The 27460-nt window shown below is 36.2% G+C and overlaps 1 protein-coding gene across 10 annotated transcripts in view; it reads right to left on the bottom strand.

The window, feature by feature from the left end:
* The window catches only part of LOC105470402 (solute carrier family 9 member C1), a 134916-nt gene that overhangs the window by 40370 nt on the left and 67086 nt on the right, over positions 1 to 27460 (bottom strand). For all 10 annotated transcript variants that reach the window (XM_011722371.3, XM_071092430.1, XM_011722372.3 and 7 more), the window contains 6 exons: positions 23755 to 23874; positions 21467 to 21662; positions 12339 to 12524; positions 10367 to 10516; positions 8820 to 8871; positions 7432 to 7580 (listed from right to left, as the gene is read on the bottom strand). In XM_011722371.3, coding sequence (XP_011720673.2) covers positions 7432 to 7580; positions 8820 to 8871; positions 10367 to 10516; positions 12339 to 12524; positions 21467 to 21662; positions 23755 to 23874 — 853 coding nt within the window. The remainder of the gene's footprint in view (positions 1 to 7431; positions 7581 to 8819; positions 8872 to 10366; positions 10517 to 12338; positions 12525 to 21466; positions 21663 to 23754; positions 23875 to 27460) is intronic.

The following is a 27460-nucleotide window of genomic DNA, read 5'->3' as shown; positions in this document are numbered from 1 at the left end:
ATGACAAAGGCACAGTGCAATGCAGTAGGATGGTCTTTTTCATAAATTATGCTGGATCCATTGATTATTCATACAGAAAAAATGCTAACTTCAACCTAGCATTGTTATATAAGGCATTCTAAATGGCATTGCTTCTGTTCATTGTTTCTATTTTCTGCAAAGTTTATCTTGCAGAATAATCAGGTATATTGACTCTGCTTTCTAAGCTCAAAAGGCTACACACATCTCTTTCTATTTTGGGCTTTTTATAGTGTTATGTTTAAGAGCCTGGGTTCTGGGATCAGAATGCCTGGATTAAAATAACGTCTCCATACTTACTAGCTATCTGACCTTGGTGCAAGTTATTTAATCTCTCTGTGCTTCTGTTTTTTTCTCTCAACAACAATAGTATCCCACATCATAGGTTGCTGTGAGAATCAAGTGGGTAAAGATTTATTTTAATCCTTCACTATTCTCCCTTCTGTTATTTTACCATGAACTTGTGTAAGTTTTTATCTGGTGTTTATGTTTCTTCTTCAGTGGAGATACTGCTTTTCACAGGTCTTCTCACCATGGTCAAATGAAATTACAGACTGGACCATTACTCTGTATAATAAGCGTTAAACTAAAAATAACCTTCATTGAATGTGGTGAGTTCATTGAATGTGGTGAGTTTGTTTCAATTTGTACAAGGCACACAGGCTTTGTGTGTTAATGATGTAACCAATAGAAGATCAAGCAAGACTGTGTCTTCAGGATTCTATTCTGGTTGCTTTCAAAAAAACTTGTGGCAACCGGAGGACTTGAGAAACCAGTCAGAATTTTTTTTAAAAATTAGTTTACTAATTATATAAGTCATATATAAGAACACTTTCAAGTAAAAGTTTCAAGCACGATGAAAATATAAATAAAATAAATAGCTAAGGCACCCTTCATTTCCCTTCTTTCCTTCTCATTTCTTCTTCCACGTGGGGCAATATGAAAAGTTTTGTATATATTTGTTAAATGTATTACATAGATATATGTATCTACAGAAATTTTAAAAAATCTAAAATGACCATCTTATATATATATAATCTTATAATTTTACAGGCTATTTTTTCCTACTAATAGTGTATCTTGGTGAATTTTTTGTATCAGTATGTATAGATATTTAAAATTCTTGTTTATTTACATATAATATTATTTATGTTTACATATATGTTTCCATATCTATTTACATGTTTATTTACATTACATGTAAGCATATATTTACATACATGTTGTGCTTGCATGGCTATACCACACTTGCATGGCCATACTACAGTTTATATAACCATCTCCAACTTGATGGACATATAGACTGTTTATAATATATGTTTGAACACATATATTTGCTTATTCTTGAATAACTGTAGATTCCTACAGGTGTAATTACTGGTTCAAAGGTATGCATTTTTAAAGTTTTAATTTTCTTTTATTATTATACTTTAAGTTCTAGGTTACATGTGCACAATGTGCAGTTTTGTTACATAGGTATACATGTGCCACGCTGGTTTGCTGCACCCATTAACTTATCATTTACATTAGGTATTTCTCCTAATGCTATCCCTCCCCCAATCCCCCACCCCACGACAGGCCCTGGTGTGTGATGTTCCTTGCCCTGCGTCCAAGTGATCTCATTGTTCAATTCCCACCTATGAGTGAGAACAAGCGGTGTTAGGTTTTCTGTCCTTGTGATAGTTTGCTGAGAATGATGGTTTCCAGCTTCATCCATATCCCTGCAAAGGACACGAACATCTTTTTTATGGCTGCATAGTATTCCATGGTGTATATGTGCCATATTTTCTTAATCCAGTCTATCACTGATGGAAATGTGGGTTGGTTCCAAGTCTTTGCTATTGTGAATAATGCTGCAATACACATACGTGTGCATGTGTCTTTATAGTAGCATAATTTATACTCCTTTGGGTATATACCCAGTAATGGGATTGCTGGGTCAAATGATATTTCTAATTCTAGATCCCTAAGGAATCACCACACTGTCTTCCACAATGGTTGAGCTAGTTTACACTCCCACCAACAGTGTAAAAGTGTTGCTGTTTCTCCACATCCTCTCTAGCATCTGTTGTTTCCTGACTTTTTAATTATGGTCATTGTAACTGGTGTGAGATGGTATCTCATTGTGGTTTTGATTTGCATTTCTCTGATGACCAGTGATGATGAGCATTTTTTCATGTATCTGTTGCCTGCATAAATGTCTTCTTTTGAGAAGTGTCTGTTCATATCCTTTGCCCACTTTTTGATGGAGTTCTTTGTTTTTTCTTGTATAAATTTGTTTGAGTTCTTTGTAGATTCTGGAGATTAGCCCTTTGTCAGATGGGTAGATTGCAAAAATTTTCTTCCATTCTGTAGGTTGCTTGTTCACTCTGATGGTAGTTTCTTTTGCTGTGCAGAAGCTCTTTAGTTTAATTAGATCTCATCTGTCTATTTTGGCTTTTGTTGCCATTGCTTTTGGTGTTTTAGTCATGAAGTCCTCGCCCATGCCTATGTCCCGTATGGTATTGCCTAGGTTTTCTTCTAAGGTTTGTATGGTTTTAGGTCTAACATTTAAGTCTTTAAGCCATCTTGAATTAATTTTTGTATAAGGTGTAAGGAAGGGATCCAGTTTCAGCTTTCTACGTATGGCTAGCCAGTTTTCCCAAAACCATTTATTAAATAGGGAATCCTTTCTCCATTTCTTGTTTTTGTCAGATTTGTCAAAGATCAGATGGTTGTACATGTGTAGTGTTATTTCTGAGGCCTCTGTTCTGTTCCATTGGTCTATCTCTCTGTTTTGGTACCAGTACCATGCTGTTTTGGTTATTATAGCCTTGTGGTATAGTTTGAAGTCAGGTAGAGTGATGCCTCCAGCTTTGTTATTTTGGCTTAGGATTGTCTTAGCAATGCGGGCTCTTTTTTAGTTCCATATGGACTTTACAGTAGTTTTTTCCAATTCTGTGAAGAAACTCATTGGCAGCTTGATGGGGATGGCATTGAATCTATTAATTACCTTGGGCAGTGTGGCCATTTTCATGATATTGATTCGTTCTATCCATGAGCATGCAATGTTCTTCCATTTTGTTTATGTCATCTTTTATTTCGTTGAGCAGTGGTTTGTAGTTCTCCTTGAAGAGGTCCTTGTTAATATTTTGTTAAGAATATTTGCATGTATGTTCATCAGAAATATTGGTCTATAATTTTCTTGCAGTGCCCTTATCTGGCTTTGATAGCAGAATAATGATAGCCTCATAAAATGGCTTGGAAGTATTCCTTCTTTGCTTTTTTGGAGGAGTTTGGCAATTTTAACTCATTATTGCATCTGGAAGTTTTTCTTTCTATATGGTGTGAGGTATGGATCTAATGTTATATTTTTCATATGAATTTCAAATATCTCAGAATTATTTGTTGAATAATCTATCATTTCTTCCTAATATGCAATGTCACTTAATATTATATATTAGACTACCATGTGTATTTATGTTTGCTATTGGACTCAAGTCTGTTTCCTTGAATTTTTTTATTCTGTTCTAATTTTTCACTATTTGGTTATTATGGATTTATAGCATGTCATAATATTTAGTAGAGCAAACATCCCTCTCACTGTTTTTTTTCCCAATTTTTTTTACTGTGGTAAAATACACATAACATAAAAATTTATTATTTTAATTATTTTAAATGACTAAGGCTCCCTTCATTTTCAGTGGTATTAAGTACATTCATACTGTTGCTTAACCATCACCACCATCCATCTCCAGAATTCTTTTCATCTTGCACAACTGAAACTTTATACCCATTAAACAATAATTCCCCATTTCAACTTTCCCAGCCCCTGACAATACCATTCCACTATTTCTCTATCTTTTCATTCTCTGAACACCTTATATAAATGGAATCACATAGTATTTGTCTTTTTGTGACTGGCTTGTTTCAATTAGCACAAGTCATCAAGATTCATCTATATTGTAGTATGTATCAGGATTTATCTTTTTAAGGTTAAATAAAATTCCATTGTATGTATATACCACATTTTGCTCATCCATTCATCTATTAATGGACAATTGGGTGGTGTCTACCTTTTATTATGTCTCTTCTTTCTTTGTTTTTGTTTTTTTCTTTCTTTATGGTCTGCCTGAGTTATTTCAGAAGACCTGTCTTCAAGTTCAGAAATTATTTTTTCTGCTTGGTTTAGTCTTTGCTGAAACTCTCAATTGTACTTTTTTATTTCATTAATTGAATTCCTCAGCTCTAGAATTTCTGTTTTGTTCTTTGTTAAACTTCTCACTTGAATCATGAATTGTTTTTCTGATTTGGTGTATTGTCCATCTGTATTCTCTTGTATCCTACTGTTTTCTTAACATGATTATTTTAAAATTCTTTCTGGTATTTTGCATATCTGTTACTACAGAGTTATTGTGCTCCCCTGGAAGTATCATATTTCCTTGCTTTTTCATGTTTGATGTGTCACTACACTAATTTCTATGCATCTGGCAGAACAATTGCCTCTTTGAATTTTATGAAATAGGTTTTGTAGGGAAAGACTCATTGGCATGAGTAGGTCTTGGGGTGTTGGTTGGGTATAAGGCATTGGCTTTGGATCTAGATGGATGCAGTAGTGTAGTCTCCATGTACTTTGCTCCAACTGGAATCCATACTAGTGCATTTTGCAAGTGTTTCAGTGGCCTAAGCTATGAGAGTGTGTGGTGGTAGTGCCATGACTTTGCCAGGTATAAACTTGCCAGACTGCCTCTCAAGTTGGGGGCACATGCATGTACATGACATGCCAACTAACTTGGGGGCTGGATCACTTGTAGTTGCTCTGCCAGCCTGGGGGTGTGTTATCTACTTGCTGGCTTGGGGGCCTCTCCTGGTTGCAGGAGAGACACAGTGGTTAGGCCATTTCAACAGAGGTTTTGCCCTGAATGGGGCTGCAAGACTGTTTCTCTGGCTGGAATTACGGGTGGTGGGGGTTGGTTTTCCTTCTGTGCGGGACCAGAGCCACAGCTGATCCTAGGCCCCAGTTTCACGCAACTGCGTTTGTGGCATTCAGTCATTCATGTGGCCTTGGTGGAATGAAGAGACAGCTCCAGGGCTGGAGGGGTGCAATAGCAACTGGTCCCATGAGCAGGGTACACTCCACAAATGGCTCTGGTGTCAAGATGGTGCAATGGTGCAGCAGTTTGGCTCACAGTGGATAGATAGGGAGTGGGGGGTGCACACCTTATGATCCTAATCTGGAGCAAAGCAGCTTCATAAATTCCCAGCAGCTCCCCAAACAGTGTTCAGGTTTTGGAAAGACTGTGCAATACTTCTGTAGGGAGGACTGCAGGTGCTTGCAATGGCATTGGGGGCCGGTGGGAATCTTCTGCTGATCTTTTCCCTGAAATGGGGAGTGTTGGCCTTTTAAATCCTTTGGAAGTCACTTTAGCCAGAGTGGGAGGGATTACAATAATGTGAGGAGGTGCAACCACAATGGTTTCCACCTCTTTGCCTTTTCCTCTGATTAGAAGCAGTAATCAATCATCAGAGTACAGATGCAAGATATTTAGAGAACAGAGTCTTTTGTTGCCAATCTGGCTCTTGCAAGCTGTAAGTTGCTCCAAGGACACACGCATAGCTGCCTGCCATGGTGCTGAGGGGTGAGAAGTAGCTATTACTGTGCTAAGAGATAAATATGACAGAAATTAACCAAAATTTATCATCCAAGCCTTCCCCTGAAAGTTGCAAACCTTCATAGAATTCAGATTTCCAAAATAGTTACATCAGACAGTTTTTGCCAGTGCAATTGTTGTCTAAAAGGAGAGACAGATTTCTGAAACTTCCAACTCTGTTTTCTTCCTAGAATTCTCTCAATTCTTACTGTTTTGTTAAAAACTACTTTCTGAGCAATAAATTGTACAAGGAAAATCCTTAAGCTCCCTAACATGGTGTGAATTTTAATTAAGTTTTATTAAATTAACTGATTATTTTATGGATGATTCATGCCTTAGATATTGATTCTCTACAATATGGGTTGCAACTACTGCCTGTAGGCCTGCTCCTGCTTAATACCTGCTTTCGTAAACAGGATTTTTTTTTTTTTTGGCGGGGGAACACAGCCATGCCTATTTATTTACATGTTGTGTGTAGTTGTTTTGGTATTACAATTGCAGAATTTAGTAGCAGTAGTAGGAACCATACAGCCCACATAATATAAAATATTTACTATGTTTTCCTTTATAGAAAATGACTGTTAATCTCTACTCTACAGAATTTTTTGGTTCTTGCCACATAGGTGTTATGTATTTTATGTTAGGTTCATAGATAAGAATTTAGAGTTTCTAATTGTAATTGTAAATATAATAATATTTTTCTAAATGTTTCCATTGGAGAATAATTTTATATATTACTCTTATTTCCGGACACTACTGAATTATTTTATTAATCCTATTGCTTTTAAGTTAATTCCTTAAGATTTTAAATTAATCAGTCAACAAATAATAGCAGTTTTCTCCTCTTTCCAAAATTTTCATCTCTCAATTTTTTTCTTTTTTTCTTGACTTGGATAAGACCTCCAGCATAGTTATTCAATGCTTGGAATGTCACTTGTCATTCTTCTTTTGTTCCTAACTTTAATAAGAATGCTCTTAATGTTTTGCTATCTAACACAAAGTTTGATACAAAATTTTAATAGATCCTATTTATCAAGTTAAGGAAGTTCCTTCTACTATTAGTCTTCTAAGATTTTTATTAACATTCTTAATGAGGGTTAAATTTTATCAAATGGTTTTTCTTCTTCATCTTTTAATATGTGAGTTGCACAGTTGTTTGGGGAGATAAAACCTACCAAGATAAAGTATATTACACATTTAATATGCTACCCAATTCAGTTCACTGCTATCATGCCAACAAATTTTGAATGTATATTTACAAGTATAACAGCTTTATGCTTTTTTTCTTATGTTATATCCAATTTTGGTGTCAAGTTTGTACTTACAGAATGAATTGGGATTCTTTCTATCCTTTATATGTCATAGTACTATTTATGTAACTTAGAAAAGAAATATAGTCAACACTAACCCTACAATTGAGTGTTCTCACAAATCATGTTTTACACGAAAAATGTTATTTCAGTGTCACAGATAATTCCCCAAACATAATAATACCCACTGTAATCTAGGATGAAGAATAGATTCATCAGACTTTTGGTTTGGCAGCAAAGCAGAGAAAGAGGTAGTCTGTTACTGTAGCAAAAATAAAAAGAGAGGCTAACCACCTGGGCTGCAGAAAGGAAGCTGTCTATCGTAGGAGTTTGTCTTTAGACAATTATTTTAAGTGAGATTTTCCTGTCTTAGAAATGGCCTGTATTAGAAGTCAAATGTAACCTTGAAGGTCAAGGTCATGAATGATTACATATGAAGTAAATATATTTGCTTTGAAAATATTTTGCCTTACCTTACTAATTTGAGCACTTTCAATTTTATGAATAATTCCTTTCAAGCCGAAAGCCTTAAGAATTTCTCTAGCCATATTGAGCATAACATTAATTTCCTCCTTTGTTTTCACAGTGACAGCAATTTCTGGGTGATCATACTCTAAGTAGCCTAAAAAATAACAAACTATTTTTAGATTAAATAAGAACATTATTTTAAATGTTTTGTGTGGACAATAAGCTAATGTTTCTGCTCTAAACCCATGGAATACCGTGGGAACATAGAGAAATATATCTCTTCCTGAAGGGGCCATTATGATCAATCATAATTCACTAGTAGTGCCAGAGTTCTGCTGGAAGTTTTCTTGGCAGCACTCATACTTGTGCCTAAGTCCATGGAGAAGGATGCGTAGCCTCGTTTCTAGCATTAACAGGTATACTTTTCTACCTGCACCTGCAGTGGACACTGGGAAGCTGCTTAGGCCTATATGTCTGGACTTCATGACTCATTTTCTTAATCTGTATGAATCCGAATTTTTAACTACAGATTATGTGATTAAATACGGCTTCTGATTACTTCCTTTCACTCATCTTAGGCCATTGTCCACTCAACCTGCCAGTGCATCTAGATGACTCATACATCTATGCTCTTCTGCCCATTTCATCTAGATTCCTGAAGTCTCTGAAAACTTCATCTTAGAGTCTACATTTGGGCTTTTCCTTGATCATAACCTCTTATCTGGCTTGGTAACTATCTGTCATAGAAGATCTCTCAAATGACCTCATCTCCAGGTTTGCTGTGTCCTTTTGTAGCTCACCACATGGTATACAATTTTCTTGTCCTCCTATACATGAACATTATACTGTAGGGTTGTGACTGTGCCACTCTCAAGATTTGTCCTGTGCCAGGAGCATGACTTGGCATGACTCAGAGAATAGGCTATTGCCATGTTTGGCACTGGGCCTCCCAGCAGATATAATAGGATTCTGCAGGATTATAGTCTAATTTCAACTCATTTAAGACCTAAATCCTTAAATGGCAGCTTGTAGCAAGTAGAGGAAAAACGTAACTTCTTTTCTTGTGTCACTCAGGAAGGTACATGTATTTCTGGTTTGGAAAAATATGGAATTTACAAGACTATAATGGCATACATAATCATAGCATGGCAACTTGTCTAAAGAGAAATCAAAAGGCCTTCATTGTTGTATGAAGCAGAGAGAGAAAGTGTGAAGAGCTATTACACTATTTCCATCTCAACTAGAAAATAAGATTGCATTAATTGTTGAAGTTACTTCAGTATTATTAGTGAGTAAGTTTCCTCAAAGATTAGCTCGAGTTATGAAAACCATTGATTTTCTGAAGTGGTGATGATAGGAGATGGTCATGCTAAATGGGATGAGAGCTACTTACCTAGCTCTTTCGTAGCATGTTTCATATTCCTTATCACTCGCTTTAATAATATCTAAGGAACAAAAGAAATGTTATCCCCATTGGAAAAACAGACTGTTACAAAATGTCCTTACATTTGCAACTGATGGACTTTAAACCTAAGTTAATAGTTTTAAGAAAAGTATGATGAAGACGTTTTCAGGGGTTTGAATTGAATTTTGTGTTACAGCACTTTTTGCTTCAGCTACAGTGATAGAGAAGATAAGAGGTATAACCTAGCCCAATTTTGAGACATCTGAAGGCGAGTCATAATTCTGAAAAGTGCAGGCATGGTATTAATTCCTAATATAATTTGGATGTTTGTAATATGAAATGTTATAAAATTTAATTTGTCAAAAGGAGCTAAAATTTAAAATACAAACATTAGCCCAACAGAAAATTGTAGACGTAAAACTAGTAAACTGATTTTAGTCTATGTTTTATGAACATAGGTAGGTACTTCCCCATGCAGCTTTATGAGAGCCCCCAAATTTGCGATTCCAGGATGGCTTTCAATCTTAAGAGACTAGAAGTTTTGGCCAAGGTGAATCAAAGTAGAAATTAGGGATAATAAAACAATATTTTAGGGACTCAAGTCTTTTCATGTTTTCTCCTGTGTATCTCCAAATTCAAGTGCTAAATATCAGTGGTTAGGAAAGGTAATAAAAAACATAAGAAAAGAGTTTTAAAGTTGCAGGAGGTGAAGAGAGGAAGATACTACTTTTTGTGTTCTACCACATATTGAATGTTCAATTTCTCAATGACAAACTTTTGGGCACATAAAATATAGCATTGAAATGTTTTAAATCGTCTTGAAAAGTAAAGTAAGTATTGAATTCCATGTAGCTGACAAACTCATGGGCACATATCAGTGTTAATCTGTCTCAATCTAGAAAGTAAAAATAATATCTGGAATTTAGGCCTTAGAATTACCTTTGCTGCTTACTCACTATGGAACTTTGGGCACAATCATTTAACCTCTCTTGGCCTCCTTTTTTCTCATCTGCATAATGACAAAATCAAACTAGGTTTCCCTCTATTTTAATTATTATTTTCTTTACTTCTTTCTATTTGCTGAATCACTTGTTTTTATTTCCTTTACTGTTTAATGTGTAGAAAAGAAGGATAGAGAGAGATTAAAGAAGCTTTTGGGCATTATGAGGAAGCCCTGTTTTCTCCACCCTGCCTTCACTTCTCACCTTCCAGTACTTCCTATTTTACACGCCCATAGCCTGACAGATCTTAGAGCTTGCATTGGGAGAAAGCTAACCACTGCACATGGATTTCGTGATAGCCTCCACAAAGACAGAAAGGTGCTTTATACTAGCCTTGTAACTCGCTAATACGGTACAGGTCATTTCAGAAGGAGGCATTTGAGTAATTCACATGTAACCTAGTTTAAGTTTTTAAAGAAATTAATTAGAAAACCAGGAGTCAAAGATATCTGCATATATGAACAGAAAAAAATGATGGATGAGGGCAACTGAGGGCTGAGTGAAGTCTTTTCTTAGTTTTTAAGGTTTTCTTACCTGTTTAATCTGTTTAGAACTTGTAATCTGATCAATTATAGTCATTACGTCTGCTTCGCCTTGGACATATCCTTTTAGTATTCCATACCAAAAGGTCTTCTGTTGACTCACTCTTTTATCTATTATTTGCAGCACCTTCGGTGCTATGAGCTGAATTAAACAGGACTGCCATTAATATAAATTGCACAAATATCATTTTATGATATGTTGATTAGTTTAATCAAAATAGTTAATAATAAGAAATTATTATTTCTCAAAGATAACTACAATAACCTGCCAAGGTTCTTCGTTGTTTTTTTAGTGGCATCTTTATAACTTCATCACTATAGCTATTTCCCTATAACTAATAATTTGGGAGTACCTATGTGAAATTTATGACTTTATTCTTCACTTATTTTCCTTATAGAGAATTGGATGCTATTTTCAACTGGTTTAAATTCTTGGAAAACAATGCAATTAATCTTCTGTGCTTAGGTCATAAAATGAGTAAATTACTGCCATTTTTGCATGCTAAATCTCCTATAACACCTCCTACTAGATGGTCTGGTCAGATGAGAAGCCATCACAACCATACTGCCTGTTAGACCCCAAAATTAACTTCTCTTCTCCGTGTTTCTTTGCTGAGGGTTGAAGTCTCCAGGTTATAAGCTACCATCGTGCAGTCCCCTAGCTTCTGCAGGGTTCATTGATCCCTTTGTTTTTCTATCTATGTTCCACAACCTCCATACTCTACCCTGCAACTACCTGCCACTAATCCCCAAAGGGTTTATACTCATCTTTCAAGATTCAGCTCAAGTATCATCTAATAAAGGAAGTCTTTTCTCATTCTGTGCATACTCCTGTTTTGTACTTATCCTACCATATAACATTCCAATATCTAGATTACTTGTGATTTCTCTTCTACAATAAGCTTTCCAGGGGAAGAGACAATATCTAATTCATCTTCATATTCCAAGGGCCTGTGATTTAACATAAGACCATAGTTCAGAGTTTTTTGAATATATCAACAAACTTTTCTTAGGTGGTTTATCAGTTTCTTCATCTGAACTATTTGTTAGGCTCTGTACACCTTCCTATCAGAAAGAATTAATTTATCAGTGGAATACACTAGACTTGCCTTCCTCAGGTAAATTGCACTCTAGCACTACTTATGGTCCCTTAGAATACTGAAAAAGCGGGCTACTGGTTGTGTACTCTTTGACCTAGTTGATTTATGCCTCTCAGTAGCAAAAATGTTTTAAATTATTCCTTACATGTGTAAGAAAGATCTAAATGTAAAGATTCTATTAATTTTATCTCCATACGAACTATGTTTTATTTAACTGTATTTCTCACAGTGCTTATATATGTATGTATCTTGCTTGTGTATGAATAGTGAAAAAGATAGGAAAGATAGAGTATATCTACGTTCATATATATACTTATTTGTGAAGGAGTGAGTTTCATGTCATTGAAATAATCACACAGAAAATAACTACCCATAATATTTGTTATAGAAACATGTTACTAGACAATCAAAGGTTATTTTTGAAACCATATTTCTATAATACTATATGTATTTTTTTCTTGATTTGTACAAATGTAGGCTATTTTCTTTCTCCCTATAAATAGTTTGCATGGTTGTTTTGTTAACTTCCATCTTTTATTCCCCAAGTTTCTATAAAAATAAACATTACTTGGAGGTTAACTTATACTTACATTAATATAGAATTTCTCATGTGCTGTCTATTTAAAGGAAAAGTTGTGATGAGTATTTCTATACTTTCATATGCTCAACGAATTCCTAATATAATTTGGATGTTTATAATATGAAATGTTATAAAACTTAATTTGTCAAAGGGAGCTAAAATTTAAAATATAAACATTAACCCAACAGAAAATGGTAACCATAAAACTAGTAAACTGATTTTACTCTATGTTTTATGAAACAATCAGTAGGAATTGGAAACTGCATGATTGACTGGTTCTTTACCTTGAAAATGCGTAGTACACGAATAAATTGAACAAGTTTTATAAAGACTATTACTTCAGTCACAGCAAAAATATACTTAATGGCTTCTATTTCAGTAAGTATTGCATATAATATGCCAGTTAATGTAATTGCTAACTCGAATAGGTTCCAGGTATGTGAAAAAAAGTCCTTCCTCATTGCTGCTATCTGTTGATTTAAAAGGAAATTACATTATCATGTTTGTTTCTGCTTTTACTACACCATTTTCCACAATAATTTAAACATCATGTTAGGCTTTTCTCTTATCTACTCCACATGTATGAAATATCTTCAGGAAACCAAAATCAAACAAACAAACAAGTTCATCAAATTTATCCTGTAGTAAAGGAATACTCCTAGGACTATTAATTTAGGATTGGGTTTAAAGGACAGGTATAATGAAAACAAACAGATTTATATAACGACACTAGTAAAAAGTAGCAACAATGGAAAGGCAAATTCAGACAAAAATATAGTATGCCAGGGTTTTTAAATTTAAAACAAATTGCCCTAAATGCCATAAAAATCCTGGGGGTTGTGTCCATTTTTTATTATTTTGTAATTTATATACAAAATGATGATCTTGAGTAGTCAAGAAAAATTAGTTTACATTTGTTGTGATACATGTGGGCAAAGTTTTTATTAAAGTAGTTCAAGATTTAAAAATGTATTTATTAAAAGATTATGCTCTCTTCACTAAATTTACTTGTGTAATTTCATTCTGGGATAACGCAGAATAAGTTATTTTTAATTTCTCAAAAAAATTCCTAAGAAGATCTAAGTAGAAGTAAATATTTTGTCAGAATTACCTTAGCAATTCCACCAACCCTTTTCTTTATCTCAGTGAATATATTTGCAGAGCTAACATAAGGTTTCATCAACACATAAACATTGAGATAAATACATATTTTCTATGTGTATGTTTTACTCCATAATCATGTATTCCTACCTTGGAGGTAGAATAGCTTATTAGGATAATTCTAAATAGGTCCACTAATTTGACAGTCTTTCAAATCAGATAGTTGCCAGTTGAGAAATTGTTTTTGCCGTTTTTAAAAAAAGCATATTACTTTGTTTGTTTGTTTGTTTGTTTGTTTCCTATTTTCTCCTTCACACATCTAGAGATCCAGCAACGACAACTAGAATATTTCTTGATTCAGACAACATTCTTTAAGGATCCCTAAAAAGGGTGACTTTTTAGAAGCAACTCAAAAGAAAATAATAAAATGGAAGCACTTACAAATCTCCTACTGCTAGGCATAAAATCAAGTTAGAATATATAGTTCCTTCCCTTTCCCTGTGTTCCCTATATTAATTTGCAGGCATTAGTACCATAACTTAGTCTGAATTCTGGAAACAAAGATTTCATTGCCTTGAATCCACAATTGAAAAAGATTTTCTGGCAATTTTGTCCAGGGCTAGCTGAATGCCAACTGAAGATAGTTAAAGTAGGTTTCTAGTTAAATATGACATTTTTAGTAGAATACAAATATGGAAGGAGTTCATTTTATTAGTTAAAGTGAAATTTGGATTAGTTAAAGTTAATGTGAATATTTTAGATCCAGTATCTGTACCTGCATATTTTATCTCACTTAACTGTTATCTAATGATTAATTGATCTGCTAAATTTATAATACTGGAACAAATAATTTTTAAATTTTACAGAATTGTGACCAACAGTCACAACTGTGGTGTCTATAGTGGTTTAATGTAATAACATCTTTCTTCTTAAAAATAATTATTTGAGGGGGTTCATTACAAGAAGACTGAATAACAGCTCTGGTCTACACTCCCAGTGTGATTGATGCAGAAGATGAGAGATTTCTGCATTTCCAACTGAGGCACCTGGTTCATCTCACTGGGACTGGTTGGACAGTGGGTGCAGCCCACAGAGGGCAAGCCAAAGCAGGGCAGGGCATTACCTCACCTGGGAAGCACAAGGGATCAGGGGATTTCCCTTTCCTAGCCAAGGGAAGCCGTGACAGACTGTACCTGGAAAAACGGGACACTCCCACCTAAATACTGTGCTTTTCCAATGGTCTTAGCGAACGGCACACCAAGAGATTATATCCCACGCTTGGCTCGGTGGGTCCCATGCCCAGAGAATCTTGCTCACTGTTAGTGCAGCGGTCTGAGATTGACATGCGAGGCAGCAACATGGTAGGTGGAGGGGAGGGGTCCGCCTTTGCTGAGGCTTGAGTAGGTGAACAAAGCAGCCTGGGAAGCTCCAACTGGGTGGAGCCCACTGCAATTCTGCAAGGCCTGCTGACTCTGTTGACTCCACCTCTGGGGGCAGGGCATAGCTGAACAAAAGGCAGCAGAAACTTTTGCAGACTTAAATATCCCAGTCTGACAGCTCTGAAGAGAGCAGTGGTTCTCCCAGCATGGTGTTTGAGCTCTAAGAATAGACAAACTGCCTCCTCAAGTGGGTCCCTGAACCCCATATAGCCTAACTGGGAGACACCTCCCAGTAAGGGCTGACTGACACCTCATACAAGTGGGTGCCCCTCTGGGATGAAGCTTCCAGAGGAAGGATCAGGCAGCACTATTTGCTGCTCTGCAATATTTGCTGTTCTGCAGCCTCCGCTGGTGATACCCAGGCAAACAGGGTCTGGAGTGGGCCTCCAGCAAACTCCAACAGACTTGCAGCTGAGGGACCTGACTGTTAGAAGGAAAACTAACAAACAGAAAGGAATAGTATCAACATCAACAAAAAGGACATCCACACCAAAACCCCATCTGTAGGTCACCAACATCAAAGACCAAAGGTAGATAAAACCACAGAGATGGTGAGAAACCAGAGCTGAAAGGCTGAAAATTCTAAAAACCAGAGCATCTCTTCTCCTCCAAAGGATCGCAGCTCCTTGCCAGCAATGGAACAAAGCTGGATGGAGAATGACTTTCACAAGTTGACAGAAGTAGGCTTCAGCAGGTCAGTAATAACAAACTTCTCCAAGCTAAAGGAGCATGTTTGAACCCATTGCAAGGAAGGTAAAAACCTTGAAAAAAGATTAGATGAATAGCTAACTAGAATAAACACTGTAGAGAAGATCTTAAATGACCTGATGAAGCTGAAAACCATGGCACAAGAACTATGTGACACATGCAAAAGCTCCAGTAGCTGATTTGATCAAGTGGAAAAAAGGGTATCAGTGATTGAAGATCAAATTAATGAAATAAAGCGAGAAAAGAAGCTTAGAGAAAAAAAGAGTAAAAAGAAACAAACAAAGCCTCCAAGAAATACGGGACTATGTGAAAAGACCAAATCCACATTTGATTGGTGTACCTGAAAGTGACAGGGAGAATGGAACCAAGTTGGAAAACAATCTGCAGGATATTATACAGGAGAACTTCCCCAACCTAGCGAGGTAGGCCAACATTCAAATTCAGGAAATACAGAGAACACCACAAAGATACTTTTCAAGAAGAGCAACCCCAAGACATATAATTTTCAGATTCACCAAGGTTGAAATGAAGGAAAAAATGTAAAGGGCAGCTAGAAAGAAAGGTCAGGTTACCCACAAAGGGAAGCCCATCAGAATAACAGCGGATCTCTCAGCAGAAACTCTACAAGTCAGAAGAGAGTGGGGACCAATATTCAACATTCTTAAAGAAAAGAATTTTAAACCCAGAATTTCATATCCAGCCAAACTAAGCTTCATAAGTGAAGGAGAAATAAAATCCTTTACAGACAAGCAAAATGCTGAGAGATTTTGTCACCACCAGGCCTGCCTTACAAGAGCTCCTGAAGGAAGCACTAAACATGGAAAGGAACAACTGGTACCAGCTACTGCAAAAACAAGCCAAATTGTAAAGACCATCGATGCTAGGAAGAAACTGCATCAACTAATGGGCAAAATAACCAGCTAACATCATAATGACAGGATCAAATTCACACATAACAATATTAACCTTAAAGGTAAATGGACTAAATGATCCAATTAAAAGACAGAGACTGGCAAATTGGATAAAGAGTCAAAACTCATCAGTGTACTGTATTCAGGAGACCCATCTCATGTGCAGAGACACACATAGGCTCAAAATACAGCAATGGAGGAAGATTTACCAAACAAATGGAAAGCAAAAAAAAAAAAAAAAAAAGGCAGGAGTTGCAATTCTAGTCTCTGATAAAACAGACTTTAAACCAAGAAAGATCAGAAGAGACAAAGAGGGCCATTACATAATGGTAAAGGGATCAATTCAACAAGAAGAGTTAACTATCCTAAATATATATGCACCCAATACAGGAGCACCCAGATTCATAAAGCAAGTCCTTAGAGACCTACGAAGAGATTTAGACTCCCACTCAATAATAATGGGAGACTTGAACACCCCACTGTCAATATTAGACAGATCAATGAGACAGAAGATTAATAAGGATATACAGGACTTGAACTCAGCTCTGCACCAAGCAGACCTAATAAACATCTACAGAACTCCCCACCCCAAATCAACAGAATATACATTCTTCTCAGCACCACATCACACTTATTCCAAAATTGACCACATAGTTGGAAGTAAAGCACTCCTCAGCAAATGTAAAAGAACAGAAATCACAGCAAACTGTCTCTCAGACCACAGTGCAATCAAATTAGAACTCAGGATTAAGAAACTCACTCAGAAACGCACAACTACATGGAAACTGAACAACCGGCTCCTGAATGACTACTGGGTAAATAAGGAAATGAAGGCAGAAATAAAGATGTTCTTTGAAACTAATGAGAACAAAGACACAACGTACCAGAATCTCTGGGACATATTTATAGCAGTGTGTAGAGGGAAATTTTTAGTACTAAATGATCACAAGAGAAGGCAGGAAAGATCTAAAATCAACAGCCTAACATCACAATTAAAAGAACCAGAGAAGCAAGAGCAAACACATTCAAAAGTTAGCAGAAGGCAAGAAATAACTAAGATCAGAGCGGAACTGAAGGAGATAGAGAACAAAAAACCCTTCAAAAAAAATCAATGAATCCAGGAGCTGGTTTTTTGAAAAGATCAACAAAATTGATAGACTACTAACAAGACTAATAAATAAAAGAGAGAAGAATCAAACAGACGCAATAAAAAATGATAAAGGGGATATCACCACCGATCCCACAGAAATACAAACTACCATCAGAGAATACTATAAACATTTCTATGCAAGTAAACTAGAAAATCTAGAAGAAATGAATAAATTCCCGGACACATACACCCTCCCAAGACTAAACTAGGAAGAAGCTGAATCTCTGAATAGAGCAATAACAGGCTCTGAAATTTAGGCAATAATCAATAGCCTACCAACCAAAGAAAGTCCAGGACAAGAGAGATTCACAGCCGAATTCTGCCAGAGGTACAAAGAGAAGCTGGTACCATTCCTTCTGAAACTATTCCAATCGACAGAAAAAGAGGGAATCCTCCCTAACTCATTTTATGAGGCCAGCATCATACTGACAACAAAGCCTGGTAGAGACACCACAAAAAAGGAGAATTTTAGACTAATATCCCTTATCAACATCGATGCAAAAATCCTCAATAAAATACTGGCAAACCAAATCCAGCAGCACATCAAAAAGCTTATCCACCATGATCAAGTCAGCTTCATCCCTGGATGCATGACTGGTTCAACATATGCAAATCAGTAAACATAATCCATCACATAAACAGAACCAATGACAAAAACCGCATGATTATCTCAGTAGATGCAGAAAAGGCCTTTGACAAAATTCAACAGCCCTTCATGCTAAAAACTCTCAATAAACTAGTTATTGATGGAATGTATCTCAAAATAATAAGAGCTACTTATAACAAACCCACAGCCAATATCATACTGAATGGACGAAAACTGGAAATATTTCCTTTGAAAACTGGCACAAGACAGGGATGCCCTCTCTCAGCACTCCTATTCAACATAGTGTGGGAAGTTCTGGCCAAGGCAATCAGGCAGAGAAAGAAATAAAGGGTATTCAATTAGGAAAAGAGGAACTCAAATTGTCCCCGTTTGCAGATAACATGATTGTATATTTAGAAAACCCCATCATCTCAGCCCAAAATCTCCTTAAGCTGATAAGCAACTTCAGCAAAGTCTCAGGATACAAAATCAATGTGCAAAAATCACAAGCATTCCTATACACCAAGAACAGACAAACAGAGAGCCAAATCATGAGTGAACTCGCATTCACAATTGCTACAAAGAGAATAAAATACCTGGGAATCCAACTTACAAGGGATGTGAAGGACCTCTTCAAGGAGAACTACAAACCACTGCTCAACGAGATAAAGGAGGACACAAACAAATGGAAGAACACTCCATGCTCATGGATAGGAAGAATCAATATCATGAAAATGGCCATACTGCCTAAGGTAATTTATTGATTCAATGCCATCTGCATCAAGCTGCCAATGACTTTCTTCACAGAATTGGAAAAAACTACTTTAAAGTTCATATGGAACCAAAAAAGCACCTGCGTTGCCAGCACAATCCTAAGCAAAAAGAACAGCGCTGGAGGCATCATGCTACCTGACTTCAAAGTATACTACAAGGCTACAGTAACCAAAACAGCATGGTACTCATACCAAAACAGAGAGATAGACCAATGGAACAGAACAGAGGCCTCAGAAATAACACTACACATCTACAACCATCTGATCTTTGACAAACCTAACAAAAATAAGAAACAGAGAAAGGATTCCCTATTTAATAAGTGGTGCTGGGGAAACTGGCTAGCCATATGCAGAAAGCCGAAACTGGATCCCTTCCTTCCACCTTATGCAAAAATTAATTCCAGATGGATTAAGACTTAAATGTTAGACCTAAAACCATAAAAACTCTAGAAGAAAACCTAGGCAATATCCTTTGGGACGTAAGCATGGACAAGGACTTCATGACTAAAACACAAAAGCAATGGCAACAAAAGCCAAAGCAGACAAAAGGGATGTAATTAAACTAAAGAGCTTCTGCATGGCAAAAGAAACTACCATCAGAGTGAACAGGCAACCTACAGAATGGGAGAAAATGTTTGCAATCTACCCATCTGACAAAGGGCTAATCTCCAGAATCTACAAAGAACTTAAACAGATTAAAAAAAAAAAAAGGCAACCCCATCAAAAAGTGGATATGAACAGATACTTCTCAAAAGGATATGAACAGACACTTCTCAAAAGAAGACATTTGTGCAGCCAATGGACACATGAAAAAATGCTCTTCATCACTGGTCATCAGAGAAATGCAAATCAAAACCACAATGAGATACCATCTCACACCAGTTAGAATGGCAATCATTAAAAAGGAAACAACAGATGCTGTAGAGGATGTGGAGAAATAGGAACACTTTTACACTGTTGGTGGGAGTGTAAACTAGTTCAACCATTGTGGAAGACAGTGCAATTCCTCAAGGATCTAGAACTAGAAATACCATTTGACCCAGCAATCCCATTACTGGGTATATACCCAAAGGATTATAAATCATGCTACTATAAAGGCACATGCACACATATGTTTACTGTGGCACTATTCACAATAGCAAAGACTTGGAACCAACTCAAATGTCCATGAATGATAGACTGGATTAAGAAAATGTGGCACATATATACCATGGAATACTCTGCAGCCATAAAAAAGGATGAGTTCATGTCCTTTGCCGGGACTTGGATGAAACTGGAAACCATCATTCTCAGCAAAGTATCACAAGGACAGAAAACCAAACACTGCATGTTCTCACTCATAGGTGGGAATTGAACAATAAGAACACCTGGACACAGGGTGGGGAACATCACACACCAGGGCCTGTTGTGGGGTGGGGGAATGGGGGAGGGATAGCATTAGGAGAAATACCTAATGCAAATGACAAGTTAATGGATGCAGCAAACCAACATGGCACATGTGTACATATGTAACAAACCTGCACGTTGTGCACATGTACCCTAGAACTTAAAGTATAATAATAATAAGAAGAAGAATTTGAATTTAGACATGTTAAAATATATATTTATACTAGTAAATGATCATACTAATTTGAAATCAAATAGCTAAAATACTGAAGCATCTATTCCAAGGGAAAAAATAGTCAAAATTCCTACTATCTTGTGATACTTCATACAGTCAGTCCTTCTGTATATTTCAAAAAATGATTTCTTGAAACCTACTATAGCTAAGAAAGTGGCAGGTTTCAAAGATGATTGTAGATTTCAGCTTGGGAAATTGGGTCTTCATTGAAATTCTGAAGGGAGAGTAGGATTAGAGAAGACACATTTCTTCTCAGTATGCTGCTTGTAATGTTTGCACAGTACTTTGTCCAAAGGATCTAGTCAGCAGTTACCTATATAACCTAAGGCTCTGGATAAAATTTGAGCTATAGACATGAATTTGGGAGTCATTAGACTATGAATGACAGTTGATGTCATGAAAGTAGATGAGACAGCATGGCCTGCCCTTTATTATTTAATTCACATCTATGTCTCTTCCTTCATTTTTCATATCTTGAAAACACATTTAACATCTCTCCAATCTCCACTCTGACCAACTCATTCCTGAGCTTCAGTCATTGGGAGTGGTATTCCTCACACGTGTCATAGTGTTGCTTCTATGTTTTCCCTTGTTCTTGTTTATTATGCAATGTATTCATACTTATTCTCTTTTCTGACACCTATACATTATTCAAAATTCAACTGAAGTGTCACTTTCCCTTGAATACCTTCCTTCTCTGACCCTACTATTCCGCATAAGAAGTTCCTTCTGTCTGTTCCCATGGTACTCTGTGTATTACTCTATCATACTAGATAGATATAAAAATATCTATCCAGTGTAAAAATAATAAAACGAACATTCAAGTACTCACCACACTGCTAAGACTGAGAACATTGCCAATACCTTTTAAACTCACTTTGCGTCCCTTTGACACACACCATTTTAAAATTTATTTCAGAAATATGAAATCAGTGCTTCAAGTATGTATATTATCTATTGAGTTACTATAAAAATCACTTTCAAAAATTAAAGTTTGGAGATGTGAGGAAGAAATTCACACACTCCTTCAGAAAATTGTCTGTTGCTAGTGTTGAAAAACAAGGCTAGGAAATCTCCCTGTCAGACATATCACACTTCCATACACACATAAATTTTAGATTACCTTAAGTAGTGCCTCTAGAACATAAAGTGTGAGAAAACAGTAGTTAGTGTGTTTTAATTCTCTGCGGTAGATTGCATTTAACCGGGATATCCAAGAGATTACAAAAGGAAATATATTCATTAATATCACAAGGTATCCAACATATTCAAATTCCTCAGTAAATACTATTGTATGGCATAAATGAAAAAAGAAGTATCTGTAAAATAAAAAGACAGTTTTATCTGATAAAAGGTTTACATTAAATGATTTTCAAATACACTCATTTCTGTTCTGCTTATCAACAGCCACAGAGCCCTCCTTAATTCTTTTTTTTTTTTTTTTGAGACGGAGTCTTGCTCTGTCGCCCAGGCTGGAGTGCAATGGCCAGATCTCAGCTCACTGCAAGCTCCGCCTCCCGGGTTTAGGCCATTCTCCTGCCTCAGCCTCCCGAGTAGCTGGGACTACAGGCGCCTGCCACCTTGCCCGGCTAGTTTTTTGTATTTTTTTTAGTAGAGACGGGGTTTCACCGTGTTAGCCAGGATGGTCTCGATCTCCTGACCTCGTGATCCACCCGTCTCGGCCTCCCAAAGTGCTGGGATTACAGGCTTCAGCCACCGCGCCTGGCCAGCCCTCCTTAATTCTGAAAGCAGCCACCACTAGCTAACACGTTCTGGCATCCTGCTTCAGAAATTTTCCTTTTAATTTCTTCCACTGATCCTCCTCTGTCTTGAGTCTGGTTTCTCCTTTTTCTTTCTCTCCCTCCGTAAATCTCGTTCACTTTTTCTTTTTACTTTTAATAGAAATATTTTTGGTATAACACAGGAAAAATTCAAACTGGAATGTTTTTTTTTAAATAAAGAGAATATTTTCTAACTTTTGATAATTCCTATTTTCAGAGACGAATACTATTATTTTGAATATTGTTCCAACAATATTCAAAATCCTATAAAAATCTTGACTTTTTTCTTTATTTTGCAGAAACAAGCAAGACAATCTAAAATTTATATGGAATTGTAAGGGACCTTAACTAGTTACAACAATCTTGAAAAAGAAAAGTTGAAGGACTTATATTTCCTGATAACAAAATTATATACCAGCTGTGGAAAACAATTTGGTGATTACTCAAGAAACTAAATATAGAATTACCACACGGTCCTGCAATTTTACCCCTGGGATATGCCTAAAAGAATAGAAAGCAGGTATTCAAATAAAAACTTGCACATGAATGTTCATGGCAGCACTATTCATAATAGCCAAAAGGCAGAAACAACTCAAATGTCCATCAACTGATGAATGGGTAAATAAAATGTGGTATATTTACCATGGAACATTATTCAACCTTCAATAGGAATCACATATTGATACATGCTAGAAAGAGGATGACCCTTACACTACTAACACATTCTGCCATGTGGATGAAAACATTATGCTAAGTGAAAGAAGTCAGAAACACAAGGCTACATAGTGATGATTTCATTCATATGAAACATTTGAAATAAATGCATTCACAGGGACAGAAAACAGACTGGTGCTTTCCAGGAGAAGGGTGGAAAGGGGAAATGGGAAATGACTGCTTAATGAATATGCAGTTTATTTTTGGACTAATAAATAACACTACATTGTACACTTTAAAATGGTTAATGGTTAACTTATGTATGTGAAATTTACCTCAATTAAAAAGAGAATACTATTCCTGTCTTTTTTATTCTTCAAGTAACTTTACAAATGTACATAAGAAATTTAGGGTGGTGACTGACCCTCACATTTCTAATAAACATTCCGTAGCTCTTTATGCCCTAGGATACTCATCAGTCTCCTCTGAGGTGGCTACCACCCACTTCAAGGCTTTACATCAACTGTAAAGACAGGAAAAAAAACCCTTTTTTTTTTTTTTAAATAAAAAATTAAAAGGATGTAGCTAAGGTTTACAGTGGATGTTGGCCAGATCATTTTTCTCTTAGATTATGCCATAATCTCCTATGATTTTTTATGAAAACTCTAACAACTTATGGTGGTACCAAAACTTGTGGTGAGTTTCAAGGCTGATTTAGTAACAGGTATAAAAAGTGAATTTGTTCATACAAATTATTTTTGTTTTCTTACTGTAGGTATGTTTGTGAGCATTTTCTGTGACTGTAAATAAGGCCATTTTTCAAATAATAAAATATGCAAACATTTTTAAAAAGAAATTTCATTGTAAAATTACTCAAAATATTTTGCAAAATATTCAGGATACAATTTTAAAAGAAATAAACAGGGAATTTCAAGTGAATATAATAGCATTTCTTATAAGGTTGAAAAGCTCTTACTTTGATGGGCCCACTTTTTCCTTTCTGGTATTATACACCCAATTGAGAAGTAGTTTTCTAGTAAAGGTAATTGTTTTTTGGCTTTCGGAATAATTCTTTATTGTCTCAAGACGCATACATCTAAAAAAAGAAAGAAATCTTCAAACATGCTTTAAACATTTTGAAATAAGTTTAATGTTGTACTGTCAGAAAGCAGGAAGACTATTTTGTGCCATGATGGCTGGATTAAGACATTTTCATGGGCATAGTTCATGAAGCTAGATTGTAAGGCTCACTTGTTAAACAGAGAGTATTAAAAATTGGAGATATATGGTTGAAAATAATGGAGATTTCAAGGTTCAGGGAGAGAAAACATACTATGTTTCAAATATTTGGGATTCAGACACCTGGGTTTTCATGTTAGACTCGCCATTGTCTGGTATGGCAATGGACACATTACCTCATTTACTTCTTGCTAATCTGCAAAGTAAGGATAAAAATACCGATGTTAGGCTGGGATAATTAAATGGGAAAGCATGTATAAGGCATCCAACTCATATCACACATCTTCCCATCTCTTTGTCTTCACCTTCAAAGCAGGTAGTAAGGTTTAGAATGACTAAAAATGAGTTTAAATGGTAACTCGGAGAAGTCACTGGTTATAAGAGCTCAGTATAATTTTGGTAGCCCTTGTCCCAAGTTTTCTGTAGCTTTCTGCTGGCTTTTTTTTAAACTGAGACAGCTCAGATCTGTGTATATGATTGTGTCTTGTTTAGCCAATCTCCTTGGCTTTTCAAGGAATTTACCTTCTGCTGACCAGATACTTTCATTATCATGATCAGAAGGAGAGTAAGGCTCTGCCCTTGGGTCTGAGGCCCTACCTTATAATGTGGCTTAATGGAAGGGCATTGGAAACCTAAGTTCAAAGGTAAACTTCGCCCTTTCCATGAATTATAATGTTCTTACTTTAAAACTTGTGTATCTATCTATCTATCTATCTATCTATCTATCTATCTATCTATCTTACTACAGGGATACTAATGTAATCGAAAATAATGAAGTCATTCAATTATCTGTAATTCAATATAATATGTGGTAAATAAATGGAAAATGTTGAATGTGTATATGACTTGCTTCATTTATAATTGAAAAAATATTTATTCAACATCTGCTATGGTTGTTCAATGCTAAAGATAAACCACAAAGAAATACTGGTCTGCCCTCAAGGCTCCAGCAGACTACTGGGATGAAACATGTAAATACCAATTGCAGTAAAATGTGGTAAGTGTTGCCACAGAGATAATAAACGAGAGGGCCCCCTGGACCCACAAAAATAAGCATTTAATATAGTCTTATTGTGATATCTATGTGTGACACTTTACAGCACAAATTACTAAGTAATTCAGGCTCTTGAATTCCTATCAACGTGTTCACTGTTTAGTCCTGATTTAGGGGAACAGTATGATCTATTTAACTAGACAGTGAGGCAGCTTGGCTTTGAATCCCAACTCCGTAATTTATGAGTCAAACGACCTTGCATAAGTTATTTAATTTCTCTTTGCTTTTCTTTCCTAGGAAAGAAAATCTGCATCGTGAATATAATAACAGCATCTATCTCATAAGATTCTTCTGAGGTAAAATAGGTTAATACGTGTAAAGTGTTTAAAACTGTACCCGGTATGGCACTCAATAAAAATAAACTATGTGCTCAAAATATTATTTTCTAGGCAATTATACAAGCACTTAGCATAGGTCCTGGTGCTCCTGTTTAAACCCTCCACTCTTTCTTTTCTTAGACTTGTTTTTCTTGCCACGGGTCACCCTGACACATGAGGCACTGATAGGAATAATTAGCAAATGGTAAAATCAACTCCAAGGCAGCTCAGCAAAGAAGCAAGAACTGAATATAAGCATAATCAATAGAAAGTTCTCTAGGGGCTGGAATACCATTTTGCTAATATTAATATTCCCTACAGTGACTGGCATATATTGATAATATATAGCTTTGCACATATTGGTATTTAATGTATATCTGTTACATGTATGCATAAAAAATGTAATACATTCCAAAGTTTGCCTTCATAGTCATATGTTGCTTCTGCCTTTGTGGAACATTTAAAGAGAAAAAAATAGAGGCAGTGGGCTGAATTGCTCTATGTTGTTTTATTTTTATTTTTATTTTTGAGACAGAGCCTTGCTCTGTCGCCCAGGCTGGTGTGCAGTGGCGCGATCTCAGTTCACTGCAACCTCTGCCTTCCGGGTTCAAGCAATTCTCCTGTCTCAGCCTCCTGAATAGCTGGGACTACAGGCGCATGCCACCATGCCTGGCTAATTTTTTTGTATTTTTAGTAGAGATGGGGTTTCACCATATTGGTCAGGCTAGTCTTGAACTCCTGTCCTCAGGCAATCCACCCACCTTGACCTCCCAAAGTGCTGGGATTACAAACATGAGCCACCATGCCCAGCCTGTTGTTTTATTTTTATATTAACATCTCCTGGAAAATATATTAATGATGCTTTTTATTGTGTCATTTATTAAAAACTTCCCCTGTACAATGTGCACCTTTCTTCTTTAAAATATGCATGATATTGTTTTGAATTGATCACATTTGCCCAGCCCTCTCTTTCAACTCCCGCAACTTTACTTGGTCACCTAAAGCATTAGAAGGACCTGGATCAAAAGGACAAATGGAGACCCTGGTACCATAGATGAAAATATTCAAGCATTATAAATCAAGGAAACAATATTTTAAATAAGATATATTTCATCTTCCTATCATGACACATATAATGTCATAATGATTTGTATGACTAGGTTTAAAATGAAAACTCTTAGTTACTTTGAAAGTCTGTACTTGAAATGAAATGCAAATATCCCTTAATTTCTGGCTGCTTCTTTTCTAACATCTAACTTTATCCTTCAGTGTACCACAATGTTATAAGTGTGACTTAACACAAGGTTGGCACATCCTTCAGGTTTAGGGGTATGCACACCAAAGACCTGGTTTGCTCATGGGATGATGGACCAGGAGTAGAGGCCCAAATAGACTCTGAAAATAAGCTTAGGATAATTTAAGCAGGGAATTTTGGTGTCTTCAGGACTGTTGTCTAGAACAAGAAGGTGTGTCTGGGTGGACATTGTTACAATTGCATTGCAGTTTAACCCCTCTCTTTGCCCAATCATAGATCTAGCATTCCTCCACAGGGGATGATCTGAGGGTACTCCCCAAAACACTAATTTTGAGGTACTCAAGCTTATTTTGGAGACCTATATCTAAAGAAATCACTATAAGATTACAAATGTGTGCTGAGTATTAAGAGAAGATGTTGAAGTAATACCTATGTATTGGGGAAGATGTACCTGGAGGGATTAAGGAAGGCTTCACCCTTACTTAGTCTGGCATTCAAATTGTCTAAAAGGAAGCGTTCTTTACCCTAGCTTACCTTTTGGCAGCAGGAGGACAAAGAACCAAAGAAAGTTTCAGTCAGAAGGAACAGCTTGTTCAAAATCATAGAGGTATGAATGAATGCAGCAAATTTGGGAAACTGGAAATAGATAGTTTGGCCTGAGGGTGGGATACAGAGCAGGCAGCTCTTCTGTAATACTAGGGTATTAATGTTAATAGTAGAGGGAGCCAAGTTATCAGACAAAAACAAGAAAACTCACTTGGGTAATTTCCTAAATGCTGTGGCTTAGAATAGAAGCCATCTCTTGAGAACATACTTA

This window comes from Macaca nemestrina, chromosome 2, assembly GCF_043159975.1.
Source record: "Macaca nemestrina isolate mMacNem1 chromosome 2, mMacNem.hap1, whole genome shotgun sequence".
In the NCBI taxonomy this organism is placed as follows: Eukaryota; Metazoa; Chordata; class Mammalia; order Primates; family Cercopithecidae; genus Macaca; species Macaca nemestrina.
The sequence above is the reverse complement of the archived record's forward strand: the minus strand, read 5'-3'. Positions and strand labels throughout refer to the sequence as shown.